Source organism: Pectinophora gossypiella, chromosome 6 (assembly GCF_024362695.1).
Source record: "Pectinophora gossypiella chromosome 6, ilPecGoss1.1, whole genome shotgun sequence".
Classification (NCBI taxonomy): domain Eukaryota; kingdom Metazoa; phylum Arthropoda; class Insecta; order Lepidoptera; family Gelechiidae; genus Pectinophora; species Pectinophora gossypiella.
In genome coordinates, this window is record NC_065409.1 from 9,929,486 (window position 1) to 9,944,779 (window position 15,294).

Genomic DNA, 15,294 nt, shown 5'->3' on the forward strand with positions numbered 1-15,294 from the left:
CTCTGATCGACAAAATTGTTTCATGTTTATCGGTCTAAACTCGCTTGTCATCGAGTTCCAAAAGAAAACCAAAATAGCCAACTTCTTCGATTACAAATTACATATGTGCGGAATATTATAATAAAACGTTTTTTCACAGCGAATAAACCCGGCACAACAAAGTCCCCTATATCAGCAACGTCGACTTCAACAACAACTACTAGACGCCCCTCGTACACTACATCTACCACCAGACGCCCATCATACACTACCACCAAGAAGCCTATCGTAGACGTTGACCCTATTAAACCTGGCGAGGTGAGTACTACCTGAATAAAAGACTATTACACATTATAAAAACAGGCGCCCTCTTCTGTCCATGGTGTTCTTAAACTGTTTTGCTGTTGCTTTTTCTCACTAAGAGACTGTTCCGTGTTTGGTTAGGACATTCCAGGTGTAATCACTTGATCGTCCGAAAGTAAGGATAATTCCATCAAAAAAATGATAGGTCCTACGACAGTCGCCTTTTGATAATCCAGACATCTGAATGAGGTCAAACGCGACAGAAGATAGCAATGTATCTTATTATAAAAACAACTTAAGTAAGTACTAAACTTACGTATTCACCATATATCGACACTTAAATATGTAGATGGAAATGGATAAATACTAACTTTTCTTAATTCTTGCAGCGTTGCCAAACAGGCATGTACTACCCGCATCCGAAGTGCGAGAAGTTCTTCGTGTGCGTCAACGGTATGATGATAGCCCAAAGCTGCGCGCCCGGCCTGGTGTGGAACGCAGACCACAATCAGTGCGACTTCCCTAGCGCCGCCTCGTGCTCCGACCGCCGGCAAGTCTCCGCCGCCATGATCGACAGCTCCAAGCCTGACAGCCAGCAAACCAGTAAGTGTCCTACTTCTTACATTCACATATTTTTTGAATCCATCAGAATTTATTCGTTGAACGATAAAACACACTAAACCATTTATTCTTTGTTACAGCATATTGTAATAACGGAGAATACGCTAACATGCCTTCGGACTGCACGCGTTATCGTCACTGCATCTTTGGAAAATTCGAGGAATTTGCTTGCAGTGCTGGTCTTCATTGGAATCAGGTAATTATTCACATACATTCACACTCACACCTAAGATACGTAAGAAGTATCTTATTAAAAACTGGGATAAAATTACAGGACAAACAAATTTGCGATTGGCCCAAAGCAGCGAAATGCAAGTCATCCGCTCCCAAACCTTCCAAGCCTGCGACCACTGCAAAGCCTGCGACACCCGCGAAGCCTCCAGGACAAATGAAGCCTTCAGTGCCAGATCACCACGAACACGGTCATCATGAAACACATCCAGCTGCATCAAAGCCAGTCGCCACAATTCCATCACCCGGTACATCATCTGAAGCTACAAAACCAGCGCTTGCAAATAGTACGTATGAAGCATTGAATTACGTAAACGTATGAAACTTTAATAACAAGTCCTCTCTGATTTACAGGTAGACACTTATCTACCTTATACGAGTAGGTATCTTCCTGTATCATACATTGTCATAACATAACAAATACTTTATTGCAAACACAGGAAATACAACATTACAAAGAAAAGCAAAATAAAAAGAGTACAATAGGCGACCTTATTGCTAATTAGTAATCTCTTCCAGGCAACCTTAGAGTATAGGAGATATTGAATATCGTCTGTATCGACATATGAGATTTTTGTCATCAGGTCGCTACAAGTTGGTGTGCTACTACACCAACTGGTCGTGGTATCGACCCGGTCTTGGCAAGTATACTCCTGAAGATATCGACCCCACTCTTTGCACCCATATCATCTATGGATTCGCAGTTCTTGGCAAAGATGGCCTCATCATGGCGCACGACTCCTGGGCTGATTATGATAATCGTGAGTATTTCAATTGATTGTCTTTACTGTCTTATTCCCAAAACGAATGAAGCGCAATATTGCATAATTTACATTTACAAAACACAATTGACAATGCTGAAATTTAAACCTGAAGCTGTCCCAAACATTTTTCTGACTCAAGATAATATACATTTCGGGCCACAAATTTCACAACCTGTTTTGCGATCGTTCAACATTAAGTTATGATGTCTATAATCAGGTTTCTACGAACGCGTAGTGGAGTACAAACGTCATGGTATCAAGGTATCTCTGGCTCTTGGTGGCTGGAACGACTCAGCTGGCGACAAATACTCGAGACTAGTCAACGACCCCGCAGCTCGCGCCCGATTTGTGGATCACGCTCTCGAGTTCGTCGACAAATATGGCTTCGATGGACTCGATCTCGACTGGGAGTATCCTAAATGCTGGCAGGTAAGGATTTTAAGAAATATATTAAAATATATGGGGTGACTGCCTAGTTGCTCTTGCAGAGGATTGACTTACTTAAACAAAAACTTTTAATTGAAACGGGTTCATACCTACGCCGATGTCAATTATTTATTAATTAAAGTTACGTCACGTCGACGCGACGGATTCGCATCACAGTTAACAGTTTCAATAAACAGAAGACATAAGGGAACGTATATTTTTCAGGTGGACTGTTCAAAGGGCCCTAACTCCGACAAGCAAGGTTTCGCGGACCTCATACGAGAACTCTCAGCGGTTTTCAAACCACGAGGCCTATTACTATCCGCCGCCGTTTCTCCAAGTAAAATGGTTATAGACGCTGGTTATGACGTCCCAGTCATGGCGAGATATTTGGACTGGATTGCTGTCATGACGTATGATTACCACGGACAGTGGGACAAGAAGACTGGCCATGTTGCGCCGCTATACTATCATCCTGAAGACGATAATACCTATTTCAATGCTGTAAGTTTTTCATCTAAACTTTTCATCGTAATCAACTGATGAAAAGTCACTAGAAAAACAAGAATTGATTTTAAATACAATCTATTTCCAGAATTACACAATGCACTACTGGATGCAGAAAGGAGCATCGTCGTCAAAACTTGTTATGGGTTTCCCGTTGTATGGGCAAGCATTCACTCTAGAATCAGAAATGCAAGCTAGCGGGTTGAACACTCCAGCTATATCAGGTGGCGATGAAGGAGAGTACACCAGAGCCAAAGGCTTTTTGGCTTATTACGAGGTACTGTCTCATACTTTCTTAAACGTTTCAAACAAAATAGAGATTCCTTAATAAGAATAAAGCCTGATATAAGCAATTAATTTCCAGATATGTGACCGTATCAAAAACCAAGGTTGGAAAGTAAACCAAGACCCCTACAGACGTATGGGCCCATACGCACACAAAGGCAATCAATGGGTATCTTTCGACGACCCAGAAATTATCAAAAAGAAGGTTAACTTTCTGAAATCTTTGGATTTAGCTGGTGGAATGGTCTGGGCCCTTGATCTTGATGATTTCAGGAACAGGTAAGTGTATAAAATGCTGAAATATGAAACAAGATTTCATTTCTTGCCAAAGAAAATGTGCTAGCAATAAACAATTTATTATATTTCAGATGTGGTCAAGGCAAACATCCACTGCTAAACGCAATCAAAAATGGTCTGCTAGATACACATGTAGAGGCAGAATCTATTCCCTCGCAGGCTATTGTTGAACCTGCAAATGAAATAGACGAAGATTTAGAAGATATTGAAGTACGGCCTAGTTACAAGCCTAAACCGACCACGCAAAAACCCATGAAAATAACTACCAAGCCTCAAACTTCGAAACCACAAACTACTACGACACGACCTACATTCAAAGAAGAACGTTACAAGGTCGTCTGTTATTATACAAACTGGGCTTGGTACAGGTAATATAAATGTTAGCTTACTTAAATATCAACAGTATTTTCCATCGTCATCTTACTTATGTATTTCATTTTCTCAAATTAGAACGGGTTCAGGCAAGTACACACCCAGCGACATTGACCCATCTCTTTGCACCCACATCGTGTACGCCTTCGCTGTCCTCGATAGCAACAAACTTGTCATCAAACCTCACGACAATTGGCTTGACGTTGAAAACAGTAAGTACAAAAAACAATACAAAAGATACCAATGAGATTTTCTTGACTTACATTCTCGGAAAATTTACATACTTTACACGATTTCAGAATTCTATGATAAAGTAGTAGCACTGAGAAGTAAAGGCGTTAGAGTTCTTCTCGGCTTGGGTGGTTGGAATGACTCTGCTGGCGACAAATATTCGCGACTTGTGAACAATCCGTCTGCAAGGCGGAAGTTTGTAGTACACGCCCTAGATTTCATCCAGCAATTCGGTTTTGACGGCCTAGATCTCGATTGGGAGTACCCTAGGTGTTGGCAAGTGAGTAATAGTTAATAGTCAATCTTTCTTACAAACCAATAAAATACACTACAATTGTATCAAGATCATGCAACCAAATACTTCTAACATCAGTAATGCCTGTAAGTAATGAAAGTATTTTTTCCAGGTAAATTGTGAAAAAGGACCAAGTTCCGACAAGCAGGGGTTCGCTAATCTGGTGAAAGAACTGCGAGCAACATTCCAACCACACGGTTTACTCTTATCTGCAGCTGTTTCTGCCAGTAAACGTGTTATCGACCTTGGTAAGATAAGCGTTCATCTACTTTAATTTTATATGAAGTACTCCTCTGTAGTCTGTTCCATAGAGCCTACTGAAGATCCTGGTTCCAAGTTTCAATGTCTTCCCTTATTTCCACAGCATACGACGTACCAACTCTATCTCAGAATCTTGACTGGATTGCATTGATGACTTACGATTATCATGGTCAATGGGAAAAGAAAACTGGCCATGTTGCTCCTATGTACGCCCGCGAAGACGATGCAGATAAGACTTTGAATACTGTAAGTTTGAATCGTATTATTAACTACAGGAGAATTGTTCAACCAATTAACTAGATAAATTTTACAACTGTTATCTATTCTTTTCAGAACTTCACGATTAATTATTGGATGAACAAAGGAGCTTCGGCTAAGAAACTCGTAATGGGTATGCCTTTCTATGGACAGTCGTTCTCTCTGATTGAAAACAGTGGATCAGGTCTTGGTGTGGCTACTTACGCTGGCGGCGAAGCTGGTGATGAGACTAGAGCACGAGGCTTCTTGGCGTTCTATGAAGTGAGTGATGCTTGTGACTATCTTGGAAAAAAAACGATCGACAATATTCAATACACTATAAAATGATTAAAACTAAGATTAGGTCTAAATTGTGTGAATTAAGCTGTAAGCTCCCCAAACATAATAAAATAAAATAAAATATCATCATCACCAGCCCATTAAGGTCCCCACTGCTGGGGCACGGGCCTTCCCTATGGATGGATAAGGAGATTGTTGAAATTAAAATAAAATAAATAAAATAAAATTAGCACAGCGTCCGAGAGGTTTAAATTTTCACTTTGCACGATTAACAAGACTTTAAAACTGTCTAAAATTCCCTTTTTTACTGTCTAATATTTGATTTTGAATGCCTAGATATGCGAACGCATCCGATCACAAGGCTGGAAAGTGACCCGCGACCCGGGCGGACGGATGGGCCCATACGCCACTCTGGGAGACCAGTGGGTCTCATTCGACGACGACTTCATGATCCGCCACAAGGCCGAGTATGTCCGCGCTATGGAGCTCGGAGGCAGCATGGTGTGGGCCCTGGACCTAGACGACTTCACCGGTCAGCATTGCGGCTGCGGAAAGTCGCCGCTACTGCACAATATCAACCACGTCTTGCGAGGCACCAAAGCACCGCCCGCTTGCTCTCTCAAAGAAAGTAAGTTTGTTCATCCAAAGAAATTATCTACATTTACTTTGACTGGTAATCATTTGATAATCATACCCTTATAGTTGCAGCTGAAATCCCGCAGATACCAGAAGAAGAAACGTCTGTTGATGTCTCTAGACCTGAACCAGAACCATCACCAATCGAACCTGATAACCGTCCAGATGAAGATTTTGGTGGTCAAGTAAGTGTTTCAGAATATAGAAAAAAAATTGTAGAATAAAACATAAAACAAAATAAATAGATTTTGAATACACAACATAAGATAAGATCACGACTACATTCCGATTGGAGTAGTCAGAGGTACATTTTATCGCTAGTATGAACCAGGTAAGCAAAATAGATAAAGAAAAAAAGAAGAATAGAGAAATATATGATAGATATATTCCATGAATGCCTTACCTGATAACCATGTTAATCTGTGGTGTTCCTCTAGGGTACGTCGTTGGAAGGTCAATCGTGTCAGGAAGCCACTTTCAGGGCCGACAACACAGACTGCAGAAAATATTACTTGTGCGTGTCTGGACAATACATTCAGCTCACCTGCCCAGACGCCTTATACTGGAACAAGGTAAATAAATACTCATTAATTATGTTAATTGATAAAACGTACACAAGTCACTCACCGCAGTAATATAAAATAGACAATTATATCGTTTGTTTAAACGAATCTCTGTTTAATGAACAGATCGTGAATTTTTTTCGCTGATAGTTTATTTGTAATAGATAAAAGTAATGTTTTTAACACAATTAATGTTTTCTTTATATTTTAGAATCACTGCGATTGGCCTGAGAAATCTCATTGCAAGAACAGAGGTAACCTTCGGCTTACGGATGAAAGCAGTCCAATAGTACAATCCGAAGACAAGCCAATTATTGCTTGTTACTTTACCAACTGGGCTTATTACAGGTACGAATCATTACAATAATTTAAGCAGGTATTTCCTCTTTAGTTGTATTTTCATTCAATGCATTTTCGTGACGACCTAAATTCTTTCAGACAAGGCGATGGTAGTTTTGGACCAGAACAAGTGAACCCAGCACTTTGCACACATATCGTTTACGCCTGGGCGCATCTTCAGGAGAAGCCATACAGGTTACAATCAGGAAACCATGAACTTGATATTGAAAATGGTAAGGATATCCATCAAAACTTCGAAATACCAACCTGCCAGCTATATCAAAACTTTGAAATGCTAATCTACTTTGCAATTTCAGATTTCTATGGAAAAATAACAGAATTCCGACAGAAGAGCGTAAAAGTAATCCTAGGAGCAGGGGGCTTAGAAGATTCGGAGGATGACAAATGGAGCCGCATGGCTGCCGACCGCGATAATAGGAGAGATTTCATCAACTCTGTCGTTAAATTCCTGAGAAGGTGGGAGTTCGATGGTTTGCAACTGGCTTGGCAATACCCCGCGTGCATGCAGGTACTATTACAGCACGTACTATACTCATTTAATATATCATATACCATTCGTGGGCACAGGTATCCCTTGTAAACTAGAAGACATATGGAGCAATATCCACCACACTTACAATAAAGGTTTCTTTCTGGTAGTGCACAGTTTCTACTTTCTAAGTTATCGAAAAACAGAAGAGAGCCAATAGCGATAACTTAATTTTATATTACCAAAACTTTCCATATTAAATGTCAGAAGCGGCAACATTGCATGATAACAAAACATTGTTCTATTTTCAATTTACAGGGTTGTTCACGAAAAACGTCAGACAAGGAACACTTCAGTACTCTAGTTCTAGAGTTGTCCGGCGCCCTACGAGCTCACAACTTAGAGTTCTCAGTCATGGTGTCAGCCACCCCTGCGATGGCGGAGGAAGCCTACGACCCTAATGTACTGACTGAGGCGGTAGACTGGCTAGCAATTGCTGCTAATGACTACTTCGCTTCGACCAGGGGGAAAACGGCCTACCTAGTACCATTGGAGTCTAGTCAAATGGCAGGGATTAACAGCTTTGTAAGTGTGTCCAAAACTATATGTTGATAATTTGATATTAAAACGTACAAAGTAAAGATGTTCTTTACATATAAAAACGAATGCAAATTGCTGCTGTTGAGATCGTATTTCTGTATTTCTTGTCTATAACCGAATAATTTAATTCCAGTCAATTGACATTTTCAGCAATGTCTTGAACCTAAGCCTGTTTTTCTTTACAGAATTCAACACTAGCATATTGGACGAGCGCAGTTCCAGCGAGACAACTGGTAATGGGTATACCGGCGTACGGGCGGTCATACACGCTGAGACACGGCCAACACACAGACGCGGGCGCGCCCGTCTCCGGCCCCGGGCTGCCGGGGCCTAACACCGCTGTGCCTGGCTTCCTCGCTTATTATGAGGTAGGTACATATTACATACATAGGTATACAAACTTAAGTCCGTAATCCCTAGTGCAGTGTGCAACCACAAGTACTTAATCGAAAGACAACTTACAGCCACTTTTGATATTAAGCCGTAATATGGATTATAATGGACCTTATGTGATGATAAGTGACCACTCCTACACCCACAATAATGGTAGAAAGATCAATATGTTAGAAAGTCTCTATCAGTTTCTACGACATGCCCGCATTGTCCAGGAAGATAGCAGTTATACTCACGCATTTATCTCGCACAGATTTGTTCCGGTCTTCGTTCGAAAGAATGGCGGGAGACTGTGACATGGGACGGCACGTACGCCGTGAATGGGGACCAGTGGGCGTCGTACCTGCGGCCGGCGGAGGTGCACCGCGTGGCGGCGTCGGTGTCGCGCGCCGGGCTGCGCGGCGCCGCGCTGTGGGCGCTGGACCTCGACGACGGCCGCGCCGCCTGCGCCTGCGAGCCGTACCCACTCCTGACTGCGCTCAGGCAAGGGCTCCTCGACCCCACCTTACCGCCTACACCCTGTCTATAATAAATATAAATAACTCCCTTGAGCTTTCTGCGCACAGAGCCGAGAAGCGGAACAAGCAAAATTGCAAGCCAGGGCGCAAGATTTCATTTGGGTGAATATCAAAATGTGCCAAGTTTGGGAAAAAACACCAACAACAACAAGGAACAAGTTACCTCGTAGCTAGAACTATCTTTTTTCATGTCGGAACACAATTTTTCACGAAAACATAATATGAAAGTGCGCCACCAAACTTGGCACATTTTGATATTCACCCATTTACGGTTTCGTCCAGATTCACGCCCGCTTACCTCGCTCTGTGTACATCAAACTTTAGATCAACATACTACTGTAAGACCTATTCCATAAGCAAATACAACGCTTTTGTTGCTGTACCATTACTATCTTAAGATTTCCGAATACTCTTAAAACTATTAAGTACCTACCACTATGAATAAGTACATAAAATAAGTGTGTTTTACATACTTAGCTGCTGACCATACGAAGATCTGTAACGACATTGTGATATTTTTCGTAGACATCTAGCGCGTTAGATGTATGCATACTTAGAATAAGTTACTTTTATATTTAAATAAGATTTTTTTAATTATTATTAATGATAAAATCTTTGATTTCTACTTGATACGACACCTAAGCTGTAATTTATTAGTAGGCAAGTTTGTTAAGTAGCAATCAACGAAATAAAACATTAAACAAACTGTCCGAGATTATTTTAATTCTCCTTTTTTTACGTAAGTAATAAATCCACGGCTGGGAACCCTAATGGTATTGGCAGAGCCACAGCTAAACAGTAGACAACTAGCAACGATTTCTATTGTATTATAATTAAAAACAACGATACCCACCTACACAAATGGTAGGTACTACTACCTGCAGGGAACTGCTTTTACCGACCTGGCGGTATACGTAAGATAAATATAAATAAATAGTTTTCGAGATAAATTTAGAACAAAAAGATAAATATATTTTGAAATTTTCTAAGGAATTTATTTAGGTACCTATTATATTTCTTTTTTGCTGAGTCACATTGATGATCCAATGATTGCTCTTTGGAATGATAAAAAATGAACTTTGGACATTGTCTCGCTCGATCGACGTCTCCCTCTTAACCTTATCCAATAGATATCCTACATGTGGTTGTCTCTGCATAAGTCCGTTATCTTCGTAGGCAGAGATATCCAATTACCTATAGGGTACCTAATTAACAAAGGTAAGAAGGTACCTACATATCATAACGGTTTCATCAATAGTTAATGTGGGTTTTTTTAATTCTTCTGATTTTAATCACCAGTTATATACTAGGTAACTAAAAATGGTATAATTTTCAGGACTGCACGCTGTTTCAGATAAATTTACAAAGTTATATTAATGCGAGTGGCCAAATCGAGAACTAAAACCAAAGTATGGCTAACACTGGTTTAACGCGCACAATGTTCACGACTAGCGCCACAGGGACATGTACAAGATAACTTTGTCGCGTTGTATGACGTATTTCGTTCAACCTTGAGTCATGTAACTAGGTATTTATTCAAGACCATGATACGTCATGAGGTAGTACGATGAACGCACGCGCGAAATGTAGTCTATTATTGTGAAATATTTTTAGATATTATACAATACTCAAACGAAGTTTTAGGTTTTGTATTAATTAGACGTGCTGCATAATGTTATTATTATTTCAAGATCGATCGGTAGTGAACGTGCGTTCGAAAACCTGATGTTTGTGCGTAAAATTAGGTTATTTATAACTTTGTTGTTGTGTTAGGTTATTTCACATCGCGTAATCTTCTGTTAAATGAAGGGTGAACCAGGAAGCTAGCACTAAGCCTACTCTTCTTATCTGTAGATAAAGCAGACGTCTAATATAATTATTCGCATATCCTAAACTGCTAGTATAAAAGTGGACTTTGATCAAAATATCTATTCGCCTGATTTTTAGACCATGGCGAGACGTTTATTTTCTCAGTGGATTTTAAATAATAACCAAACAGTATTAAAACCTAAAATAAGTAGTTTGGCGAACTTCTCAAGTAAAAAGCTGCATACAGTTCAAGGGGTAAGCGATTCCAATTTCGATGTTTTTTACGTAAACTCTTTAACGTTCCGATTTATGCATGAACAAATTTGATTTCATTGTAATAAAAATACATTAAAATATTATGTTAAACAATACCTACTCATTCTTATCAAATTCCACGCGGACTTTGTATTGTAATAAATAAAAATTATAATTTCAAATTTCGCGCTCGCCAAAACTTAATTTATGGTATTCGACTTTACAGATACCGGTCAAAGAAGTTCAAATTCCAGTACAATGGGGTCATGTGGCGGGCAAACTGTGGGGCACTGGCAGCGACCGGCCTATTCTAGCCGTACACGGGTGGCAAGACAACGCAGGCACCTGGGATCCGCTCATTCCACTTCTGTATAAAGAAATGAACAACAATCGGCCCATATTGGCCATAGACTTCCCCGGTCACGGACTTTCGTCGTGGCTTCCGCCAGGTTATTACACGTGATAGTAATAAAGTTTGATAGATACTTAAGTACCTACTGCGTGCTATGATAAAACATAGATACTTATATGGGCAAAAACCACGCAGGGTCAATTATTTTATAAAAAAAAGTTTACGAACTTTTATTATTAAGTATTTTATTAGTAAGTATAAGTACCTACGTAATTATTGATTTTAATTTCAGGAATGAATTACTACTCGTGGGAACTGCCCCGATTTATACACTACCTGAAAGAATACTTTAAATGGGATAAAGTATCAATACTGGGCCACTCCATGGGATCCATTGCTGGTTTTCGGTACGCCACCGTGTTTCCTGATGACGTCGACTTCTACATTGCAGTTGATATTCTCATTTACGATGATTACGATATACATTTTGTCGTAGACAAATATTCAGCGGTGTTTAAGAAGGCTTTAATGACACAAAAACGACTAGATATAGAGCCACCAAGTTATACACGCGAAGAAATGATTAAGAAATGGCATATGGGTACTCTTAAATCCGTTGCATTGGAAAGTGTGCCATATTTGTTAGAACGTGGCACGAGACCATCAAAACAAGACCCCAACAAATTTTATTTCTCGAGAGATTCGAGATTAAAGTTTACTTTATTTAATCCCGAAGACAAAAAGTTTGTTGAAGCCCTGATATTGAGATTGAAATGCCCTACTTTGTACATCAAAGCGGTGGACTCGCCCTTCGCCGTAGACGAATTTGCCGTATCTATGGCTGATATGATTGCTAAAAATAACGAAAAGTATGAAATACAATATTTGCCAGGTACCCACCATATACACCTAAATACCCCAGAACTAGTTCTACCGGTTATTATGCAATTCTTGCGAAAATATAACTTTGTATAATACTCGTAGTTACAAAGCAAACACTGTACATATTTATTTTTTTGTGTTCAAAGGAGAAAGAATTAAATACATACATAAACTCACGCCCGTAATCCCAAATGGGGTGGGCAGAGCCACAAGTAATCAAAGACAACTTGCAGCCACTGTTGATACGAAGTCCTAAGATGGATATGATGAACCTTATGGTGATAAGGGATCTGCCTATCGCCCATAACATCAGTCCATCATGTTAGAGAATTAAATACTTCTACAGTATAACTGTAGAAGCTTTAATAGGCTGCCTACTTAAGAAGTAGGTGTCGTAATTAAACTTAAGTTATTTATTACATAATTTACCAAAGTTTTAATGAGGGACATCCCAGGCTACATTTCCCAAAACAATATAGATGGCGTTGTGAAGATTTAACACATAATTATTCAAATACATATTATATAGCAGAGGGATTTATAAAAATATTTGTTGCTTGATATTTAGATCAGAAATGGCATAGAATTATGTTGTCAGAATAATAATGGATGGGGCATTTTTGTGCCGGGATGTATTAACAAGGGTCATCATTTATACCCAAAAACAAAATAGATGCATATGTCTGTTTTGTATGAAATTAGATGGTTAAACGAAGGCAACTCTGAACATACATAACATACATACATAAATAGCCTATATACGTCCCACTGCTGGGCACAGGCCTCTCAATCAACTGGAGAGGGTATGTAACTCTAAACAGTGCCATCTATATATTTTTTGGGGAATGCAGCCTGGAAATTCCCTCATGGTTTGTCACAATAAATGATAAATAAACCTTGCTTAGAAATATCAAACCTATGAGAAAATAAAATACACTTAATTTGTTATTGCTTTTACATAATATTACATACTGGAAGCAGGGGTAGAAATCACAAAGATGATGTTATACAAATTGTAAAACCAAGTTAACAGAGAATGTTGTGATTTTATGAAATATTTGTTTAAAATAATTTCATATGATATGTATTTTAAATAGTGGTGAAAGTTCTGTAGTTAAGCTGAAGTTGTGCACCAACCATTCTTTACTATTCATAGTATTTATCTGCCATAAACAACAACTTATTGGGATTTGGATTAAAATGGATATTTATTACACTTAAATAGTCATGTTTACTGCAAAATAAAGCAAATTGTTGATGTATGTCGACAAATAAAAGATAGAAATATATCATGCTTTTTATTTGCCTGGCTTACCTGACTTTAGTAGTAACATTAAGAATATTCGATAAATTATAGTTTTACACCAACCTTCAGAAGCCAATTTTATTGGCTCCATCGAGGGGTAGGACTAAAAGCCCTTATCATATTTGGATAAACTTCTCACTAATTGTCATTTTCACTGTCACATGACACATCCACACTGGAAATGGAGTCAGTAACACCATCACACACATGAGCTCCTTTCCTCAGAGGTAACACTTTGATCAGAGCATTCTGCCAAGACACCCCTTCACACACTTTGAGTACAATCTCAAACACTGTAAGAGAAATTAAAATATAAGTAAAACACAGTTATTAATAAAATAATATACATGCAAGATATAAGAAGAATATATAATTTTGTTTTCAATTTTTATAAGAATGTATATAACATTGTTTTTATTAAATAATTCAAATGTAAAGCATTTGATAATGATAGCTTTTTGCAATCCATAAAGATAAATCTAATAAGAAAGTTACATTAATGTCACTTACCATGATCTATTGTTAAAACCTTCCTAGTTTTCATATTGATATATTTGTCGAGAGGTAACTGACCATGCCTAATACCTTGTTCTTTAGCTATTCTATAACACAGACCCTGAAAATAATATAAAGTAATACCAATGAGTTTGCATAACAATTATGAAACCTAGAAATAAATGAGATTATACTCATAATTCTTACTTTGTGTTGATTATGATCCACAAGGCCTCCTATCACATAATAAGTGTCTTCCTCAAAATTTTCAATAACATTATCTGATTCACTTGTTAGATACACAATTTTATCCTTAGAGAATAATTCTAAATATGACTCTTCATGATATTCTATCTGAAAAATATATTCCAAATTATACACTTACAATTAATGATATAAAATTATAACAACACTTAAAGCATTTCGAGACTTACATCCCAATTCTCATAACCATTATGTCTAGCTATATCACTCTTTGACTTTTCCCCAAAACTAGTAATATGGAATTGAAGTGGTGTAGCTGATCGCCTGTTTATGGAATAACATCGCAGAATCTGCTTAATAACTTTAAACCTATCTTTTTCTATCATCAAATTATCAAAGCTCAGGTCTATTATTATTCCAATATTTCTTTTAGGTCTCTCTAGTTTCATTTTCTTCAAAGCTTTTCTATTTGGTCCTATATCTATATTGGCTTCTCGAGCTTCCCTTCTTCTGGCTTTTGCACGCGCCTTTTCCTGTGCTCGCTTTTCAGCTTTCCGATTTTCCCATTTTACTTTTTTCAACCACTTGCGCATATGGGTTTTGGTAAACGGCCTAGGTATTTCGTTTCCTTCGTCATCTTTTAAACCAGGATCTATTTTGATATCGAAGAGGGTATATTGTGGAAAATTACTTTCTGAGAATTCTTCTTTATCTTTTAACGAGTTTTCTTCGTTTGCAGACATTTTTCCAGCAATCTGTGTGGTAAAATACAATGAAGTAAATAGAAATGTGAAATCCGATATCACTGGTGAAAACCATTTTTTTTTAATATAATAGAATTATGATAGTCAAATAGTTAATTAGTAGCCTTACCAAACTGTTTATTACAGTTATTTAATACAAAAACAAATTAGCACAAAAAATTATAGCACTGCATTTATTAAAAACCGAGAAATAACATAAACATAACCTAAATCTCACGTTTCACACATGACATTAACTGTCAAAAGTTTTTTTTATATACCTATCTGAATGCAATTATTTTTATCCTAAACAGCCTCATCTATCCTATTTCAGTATAGAACTGCCGGTATCGACACTGAATCTGTTAAAAAAATAAAATATAGAGGAACTTTCCTCTGGTTGATTTAAGATGTTCAAAAAAACTGTGACTATCGGAGTAAACGATACCTATCTTTGTAAATAAATACGTACACAAATTGACGCCCGAAGTCCCTTTCAGAGTAGGCAGAGGCACAACGGTGGTTACTGATTATCAGCATCTCGTTTATAATAGTTAGGCATATGTTATGTATAATCTTTTAGACCATTTAAACGACAAT

General features: G+C 38.2%; 3 protein-coding genes across 4 annotated transcripts in view; 2 read left to right on the plus strand and 1 right to left on the minus strand.

The window, feature by feature from the left end:
* The window catches only part of LOC126367589 (probable chitinase 10), a 36,119-nt gene extending 26,801 nt beyond the window's left edge, over positions 1 to 9,318 (plus strand). Inside the window, exons 30-53 of the mRNA XM_050011176.1 lie at positions 140 to 297; positions 672 to 885; positions 984 to 1,099; positions 1,178 to 1,421; positions 1,719 to 1,895; positions 2,116 to 2,327; positions 2,550 to 2,828; positions 2,920 to 3,108; positions 3,196 to 3,395; positions 3,485 to 3,781; positions 3,864 to 3,997; positions 4,085 to 4,296; positions 4,424 to 4,559; positions 4,676 to 4,818; positions 4,906 to 5,091; positions 5,446 to 5,737; positions 5,812 to 5,930; positions 6,183 to 6,317; positions 6,520 to 6,656; positions 6,747 to 6,880; positions 6,965 to 7,176; positions 7,456 to 7,722; positions 7,923 to 8,105; positions 8,384 to 9,318. Coding sequence (XP_049867133.1) covers positions 140 to 297; positions 672 to 885; positions 984 to 1,099; positions 1,178 to 1,421; positions 1,719 to 1,895; positions 2,116 to 2,327; positions 2,550 to 2,828; positions 2,920 to 3,108; positions 3,196 to 3,395; positions 3,485 to 3,781; positions 3,864 to 3,997; positions 4,085 to 4,296; positions 4,424 to 4,559; positions 4,676 to 4,818; positions 4,906 to 5,091; positions 5,446 to 5,737; positions 5,812 to 5,930; positions 6,183 to 6,317; positions 6,520 to 6,656; positions 6,747 to 6,880; positions 6,965 to 7,176; positions 7,456 to 7,722; positions 7,923 to 8,105; positions 8,384 to 8,659 — 4,652 coding nt within the window. The 3' untranslated portion in view covers positions 8,660 to 9,318. The remainder of the gene's footprint in view (positions 1 to 139; positions 298 to 671; positions 886 to 983; positions 1,100 to 1,177; positions 1,422 to 1,718; positions 1,896 to 2,115; positions 2,328 to 2,549; positions 2,829 to 2,919; positions 3,109 to 3,195; positions 3,396 to 3,484; positions 3,782 to 3,863; positions 3,998 to 4,084; positions 4,297 to 4,423; positions 4,560 to 4,675; positions 4,819 to 4,905; positions 5,092 to 5,445; positions 5,738 to 5,811; positions 5,931 to 6,182; positions 6,318 to 6,519; positions 6,657 to 6,746; positions 6,881 to 6,964; positions 7,177 to 7,455; positions 7,723 to 7,922; positions 8,106 to 8,383) is intronic.
* Positions 9,319 to 10,194: 876 nt separating this feature from the next.
* On the plus strand, positions 10,195 to 13,235 carry LOC126367731 (probable serine hydrolase). The gene is made up of 3 exons (XM_050011406.1): positions 10,195 to 10,712; positions 10,939 to 11,161; positions 11,357 to 13,235. The coding sequence occupies exons 1-3, from the start codon at positions 10,599 to 10,601 to the stop codon at positions 12,037 to 12,039; spliced, it is 1,020 nt and encodes a 339-aa protein (XP_049867363.1). The 5' UTR covers positions 10,195 to 10,598; the 3' UTR covers positions 12,040 to 13,235.
* LOC126367733 (tRNA methyltransferase 10 homolog A) lies at positions 13,232 to 15,288 on the minus strand. 2 transcript variants are annotated; one of them, XM_050011408.1, is made up of 5 exons: positions 15,167 to 15,288; positions 14,182 to 14,706; positions 13,955 to 14,101; positions 13,763 to 13,868; positions 13,232 to 13,545 (listed from the first exon to the last, which is right to left on the minus strand). In XM_050011408.1, exons 2-5 carry the CDS (start codon positions 14,692 to 14,694, stop codon positions 13,391 to 13,393), a joined length of 921 nt encoding a protein of 306 aa, XP_049867365.1. In that variant the 5' UTR covers positions 14,695 to 14,706; positions 15,167 to 15,288; the 3' UTR covers positions 13,232 to 13,390. The 2 variants fall into 2 exon arrangements, with proteins under 2 accessions (XP_049867365.1, XP_049867364.1); XM_050011407.1 differs by lacking the exon at positions 15,167 to 15,288 and adding an exon at positions 14,825 to 14,947.
* Between the last annotated feature and the right edge of the window lie 6 nt (positions 15,289 to 15,294).